Here is a 6,821-nt window from a genome sequence, read left to right as displayed (position 1 = left end):
TGGCTTTCCAGCCCCTTGCATATTGTTGAATTTTTTTTGAGTTTTCATCACCTGCTTGAAGCCAGATTGCTCTGCTCTTGAGTCTCCAAGTTTCTTCTTTTGAGAAAAGAAGTTTAATTCTTTCAGTTTCCAGCTGAACCAACTAAAGCTTTTGTTCAGCCGAGTTTGAACCATTAGGGACTAATTTTTCGAATGCTAAGAGAGCCATTTCAATCCTTTGTAGTTCTTCATCTTCTTTCCTTTGTTTTTCTCTAGCCCAGGTTATTGATTTGGCTTTTAAAGCTGCTAAATTCTTCGCAAAAACCTCCCCTGGAGAGGAGATCTCATCCTAAGAGCAATGGATCCAAGAAGTTGAGACCAAGTTCCGGAAACTCGGCTCTAGCAGCCAAGAGGAGTTGAATTTGAAAGGTGATGGGGGTTTAGAAGAGTTACCCTTGAGCTCCAAAAAGATGGGAGAGTGATCAAAGATCCCACTGCTCCCCACCCATTGATGAAACAGATTTAAACTTGCCATGAGAGGGGCTTTGATCAAAAAACGGTCCAACCTTCTAGCAAGGGCATCAACCCCCATTCTGCGATTCCTCCAAGTTGGCTTAAGCTTTACAGGGTCAATATTTAGAAAGTCATGGGAATCCAACAAGTTTTCGAAAAAGGCCGTGAGATGATCGCTTTGACCCCTGGAACCCCAAGATTCAGCTAAACCAAGAGAGAAATTTAGATCTCCACCAATGATTATATTCTCTTGATTCATAAAATCAGCCTCCATAAACCTATTCTAGTAGACTTCTCTGTTCTGACAAGGGCCATAAATATTGATAATCCTAAAAGGTCTGTTGAACTCCATTGATATGATATCAGCCCCAAGTAGACCTTCTCCTCCCCAGACATTGAGGATTTTTGTGGATCGTTTATTAAAACCCAAAGCACAACCACCAAAGCGGCCCTTCACATCCAGAAAGTGAAAATCCCAATCTGGAAGAAAACTTAATAAGAGCTTATTGATCTGATGACCTTCTCCCAGAGTTTCTTGTAAGAAAATTACATCCAGTTTTTCAGACAGGCAGAGTCTCTTGAGAGCCATCTTTTTGTCTGGGTTGGCTAGACCCCTACAATTGAAAGAGAGACAAATCATGGGGGGGTGGTGAGAGGGTTTCTCTTTGCTCTAAGAACCCAGTCAATTGGGGATTGGACCCTGGAAGCTACTTCAGCACTAGCCCTTTTGATTTCCTTGGAGATTTTTGATTGGCAGCCACGAGAAGGTTTAGGGGTAATGGAAGGGGGGGGGTTAATGTTCGGGCCAAGAGCCGATGAGGGTGCAGTAGGGAGGGACTGGAGGAAGTATCGGTGCAGCCCACTTTGATTCAGGAATTCATCAATCGAGCAGGTGGTCCTATCCACAGAGGGGTGAGGAATGGGGGAAGGCAAGGCAAGAGGGGAAGAGGGAACCAAACAAACCGGGGAACACAACTTATTAACCTCAACTTGAGAAATAGCAAAACTCATAGAAGAATTTAAATTAACAAAACCTTCTACTATATGAGAAAAATGAGGAAGAGAGGAGAAGGGAGTACACACAAAAGCCAAATCCTGGATTTAGGATTATACTGGAGGACGTTTTGATGCCCTTGCAGACTAATGAGAAGCGGCTTGCTACGGTGTGTAACTAGAAGGAAAAGTAATCTCTTGGATGTCCACTGGAGAAGGGAAGTCTGAATCCAAAGTTTGAGTGGAGGATGAGACCAATGCTTTGGTCGGAATCTGATTCTGCCCTGAAACTCTTGGACAGTCTTTATAGAGATGCCCCACTTCATGAAATTTCTGACAACGAAAAGGAATGCCTTCGTAATCCAAAATCTGCCTCCGAGTAATGTCATCCATCTGTAGCAAGTAGCTCTCAACCAATCCTTCTCTAGTACCTAGATGCACTAGAATACGAACCATTGCTAGAAAACCTATGTCTTGATAGGTTCTATCATGATCTAGGTAGACACCCAAATCATCAACTATTACCTTGAAGATCTCTTCCCCCACAAACTGTAACGGGAGAGCAAGAAAATGAACCCAAATTGGCCCAACTCCATGGTTCTCCTTTTCTGGGTCGAACATCGGCGACCATATTTTCAATAGCATTGGAGTCATCTCAATGTGCCAATATCGAGTGAGAACCCAATCTACCTGATCTGGATGGGAAAAAATCAGAGCAAACCAGCCCCGTGAAAGTGAGAGAATACCTGGAAGCTGAATGAGGAGGTTTCCCCAAATTTCCGCTGTCCACTTTCGTATCCGCATCGGAGTGTAATTTTGGCCTCTTACCCTTCCAACTAACACAGTGCTCTCAGTAAGAGCCACTTGTGCCATAGTGATTCCTTCTTTGAAGATTAAACGCCTGCCCCTTTCTCTGATTTTCAAGTTCCTTGATTCTTTTAGTCACTTTGGCGTCGTCTTGGCAACCTGCTCTCCTTCCGCTAGGCCAATGTCTTCAGAGTCAAGAAAGTGGTTTTCCTCCGATGCTTGATCTTACCCAAGAAGCCTATGAAACAACCTAAAGGAGGGGCTAAACCAACAGGTTGGAAGGCCATATAGAAAGGGGCAGTCACGAGGATGCCTTGGGCATTTGTTCCTGCTGGAAAAGCCTACGACCCTGTGTTTAGTTCCAACAGAGAAGGGATGGGAAGCCAAGAACTGTTAATATTTTACCTCTTGGAGCTCGAGTCCCACCCTTGAATCCTACAAATAGTTTCTTCATCGAAACCCTAGCTCCAAAACATGTGAATTAGGGTTTATATATGAGCCATGTCAAATTGCACTTTTAATGTGATATGTATAACATGACTTTCTTTTATAAAAATTGCTTATACTTAATTACAAAAAAATTGAATTTAAAAAATATGTATATGTAATACCTAACATATACTGTAACACCCCTCACTGAAAAGTAAATATTTAATTTACTTTTACTGCAAAAATTTGGTAAATCATGGGCTAAGTAAGTGGAAAACTTTAAGCTTTAAAAGTTTTATTTTAATTTATTTCAAAAGGTTATGACAAGTCTTGGAATTAACTGGGAAAAGACACTAAATGAAATAGTTTTCACTCACCAAATAGTTAGAAGACAATTATTCCTCTCCCTAGAGATAAATAATCTCAATTGGGACAAGGGAGCCAAGAGGGTGAGAGGAGAGAAAACAAACCTAAGGCAACCTTGAAGACTTGGTACTTAGTTGGAGGAGGTCCAAGTGAGGAGAATGAAGTTGTAAGCTTGTAACCCTGCAGCAGGATGTTGTTGAAGGAAGGTAGGAAGTTTCCAGTTAGGGTATTATTGAGTTTGTTGGAGCTTATGGAATCCCTAAGACAAACTTTTGAGTTTATGAGTTCTTTGGCTGGACTTGTACAGTCTTTATGCCTTTGAACAAACCTTGTTAGGTCATTGTCAAGAATCTGTTCTGGGAGCGACAAACTGGATCGGTGGGAGACTTGGGCATAATTTCCATTCTCGTTGGTTAGGAGGAGTGGTATTTCTCCTGGTTGAATTCCTTGATTGTTTAGACTGAAACCAGTAACTACAATTACTTTTCCAGAACTTATGTAATTTCTCTAAATGTTGTGGTCTTTGTAAATGTGTGGAATAAAACATTGTTTGAGAACTTAATAGTGCCGAGATGGATATGCAATGGATTGAAAAGAACCAAATGCTCTTATGTTGAACATTTATTTCATGTTGAAACTGTAGGGAAATAGTACAAAGGGTTTCTGAAAATGGTTGTGATATTTATGCTGTTATATAAAAAGAAAAGAAAATGACTTTATTTGTCTGTACAGTGAAGTTTTCTGCAATCTGTATGATCTTTGCATAAGCGGGACACTCTATTTTCTGTACATTGGAAAGTTTTTGTAATCTTTAAAGAAAAATTAACTACAAGGAAAGAACTTGTACATAACATTAAGTTTGGATGGATGAAAGGAAACCTAGAAGTACAAATGAGATAATAGTAACAATAGTGGTATAAAGGAATGGGCTTGTTCCTCTTTAATGAACCATACGCTCATCTATGGAACAATCATTATTTCATCAAGCATAAGTAACTAAGTCTAGTGGGTCAGGGTAGGTCCTAAAAGGATCAGGTCCTACCCGACCCTGGACTGACAATAGTAAATAGAATAATTGTTAGCACCATAAACAAATGAATAATAATTACAAATAGAACTACCAAGGGAATAAAATTTACTCTCTTTGAAGAAACAATAAAGTAAGTGATGGAACTGGACAAATATTCTTTCACTGAAACCCTAACCATACAGTAATAACTAAGTGAAGGAAATTTCATGAAAGTTCTAAGGTTTGCAATATATGTTCAACATTGAAAATTTAATAAATTTCATAGTACAAAGATATTATTAAGTGCAGAATCTGGAAAACCAATTCAATAACCAGAGAGGCACACAATTTGGTTTGGATCATGGGCCAACCAATAAAGATCGACAACCTAGAACACCTTTTGAAACCACCCTATTGAACCAAAGACTATATTCAACCTGTGTAGGTCACTCGTTATTTGAAAATCAACCAGAAACAATTAAATCTAGTAAATCATAAACTAATTATGATTCTGCATGGAGGGGTAATAATGTGTAATATGAAAAACCAATTCAATAACTAGAGAGGCACATAGTTTGGCTTGGATCATGGGCCAACCAATAAAGACCGACAACCTAGAACACCTTCTGAAACCATCCTTTTGAACCAAAGACTACATCAGACCTGTGTAGGTCACTCATTATTTGCAAATTAACCAGAAACAAATAACTCTAGTAAATCATAAATTCATTATGATTCTACATGGAGGGGTAATAATATGTATATGTGTGTGTGTGTGTATATATATATATATACACACACACCAGAACACCAACCCATTACCATTCAAAATAATTTGAAAACACATAAGATGCGGTAAAATAAACGAAATAAAGAATTAATACACATTTAGTTGTGAAAGAAAATTTATATCAGAGTCATAATGTCCAAGAGGGACCAGTGCCACACGACTATATCAAAACAATAGAAAATAAAAAAATTTTGTTCAATTAATAGAGAAATCCATCCGAACAGGGTATCGACTGAAAACAAAAAGCAAGATAAAATGTTTAGAAGAATCTGGGAAGGAGTAATCTGAGCTGGCATCATACAAATTCCAAATTTCAAATGGAGCAGGGAACTTCGTATTAGCAAACCTTTCCATTACATGATTTTAGTAGTTAGAAAACTCTTACAAATAAAGATTTAATATCACTAGTGGAATAAATGAACGAACCCTAGGAATACCTTCATGGATGATGCCCTTGAGGTCTGCCACGTGCAAAAAATGAGCCTCAATATGGTTAATAGTATAATAAACAGAAGGAAGACATTATTGTAATATATACACAACAAAATTGAGTTACCTCAAGAATTCCTGGCAAGAACCTGACGCTGAGATATGTCTACAATAATTCATGTAAGTCTCAAATCATAAAGGTATAGAGGAGGGTTTTCTTTCCCCATCCATGGCAAGGCTCTAGGTAAAATTGTAAAGAAACCCTAACTCTAAATTACCTTCAGACAAGGTCAAGAGTAGTGTTAAACCCTAATTATTCAAAATAAAAAGGACGAAATGATGACCAACCTTAAGCTACTATCTCAGTACCTTGTCCTATGGTGCCATGGATTTGGAATAGAGAAAATCAATGACAGCAGTGACCATGGTTTGAAACATTGGTGTTTGACGTTGTCGAGGGCCAAGAAGGTGAAAATGGCATGCGATTGTGACAAGGTTGGGGGTGGTTACACCCATAAATAACCCTAAACCTTCTGAGTCGTTGGATTAAGAGGCCATCTGATCTAAGGTTTGTAACGTGTCATTTCACATCAACAAGTACTAGCCACATACCTGTCGAACAATCTATAATGAGTATATAAGAGTTTAATAATAATACAAACTTAGGTAATGGCAGGATGAAAAACACTAGTATAAAAATGAATAATATAAGTTGTGTAAATACCATAGCCTATATTATTAAAGCATGTGTCATTACACTAACAATATAACCCACATACCATACTCTCCATGAAGACATGAAATAAAATAATAAACTCTAGCTGGTTACCATAGGTGATGTGGTCTAATCGGACAACCATATGTAAAAGCCTATATATATTTTTAAAGACTTGAATATCAACTTAGAGATTAATTTCTTCCACCTTTATAATGTTTAGGATAATTATAAATGAATTATAATTAGTCCAATTGATTGAATAAATAATAGAAAGAAAATTGACATTGTCAAGTATAACAAAACTGAGTTAACTTGTGTGAAGTAAAAATAAAATAAAATGAAATATAAGGTATTATAAGTGCGTGTTAAGAAAATTAAATAGTGATGTTATGCTAATTCCATAGATAGGCTATAGTAAGAGTGAGTAATTAGTAAATAGACAAAAAAAACCTTTTGGTTATTAGTGGATGTTACAAGTGGTATCAAAGCTATAGGTTCAACTCTGAGGCACAAGGGCCAACCTAGAGTTGAAAATTTTAATAGATGACTGTCAATATTACACAGGATCAAGAGATAAAGATGATAGTAAGTGCATAATCACTTGCTAGACCCCTAAAGGAGGAGATTAGATATGGGTGCATTCAGGGGATGAAGTATCATCTCCTATAACATAATTGTTGGAAGTAAACAAAAATAGAAAATCTTCTTAATGAATTTGATAAAACCATACAAAAATAAACTAATATAATTGAATACTAAACTCGTAGCAAAGGAGAAAGGTTGATGGA

General features: G+C 37.5%; 1 protein-coding gene across 1 annotated transcript; it reads right to left on the bottom strand.

Annotated features, from left to right (window-relative positions):
* Positions 1–1,650: 1,650 nt before the first annotated feature.
* LOC149230860 (uncharacterized) lies at positions 1,651–2,358 on the bottom strand. The gene has a single exon (XM_089381439.1). It carries the CDS (start codon positions 2,356–2,358, stop codon positions 1,651–1,653), a length of 708 nt encoding a protein of 235 aa, XP_089237565.1.
* Between the last annotated feature and the right edge of the window lie 4,463 nt (positions 2,359–6,821).

This window comes from Pinus tabuliformis, chromosome J (genome assembly GCF_031772625.1).
Source record: "Pinus tabuliformis cultivar Carrire ecotype Pingquan chromosome J, CPIR1, whole genome shotgun sequence".
In the NCBI taxonomy this organism is placed as follows: Eukaryota; Viridiplantae; Streptophyta; class Pinopsida; order Pinales; family Pinaceae; genus Pinus; species Pinus tabuliformis.
This window is presented reverse-complemented; position numbering and strand designations above follow the sequence as displayed.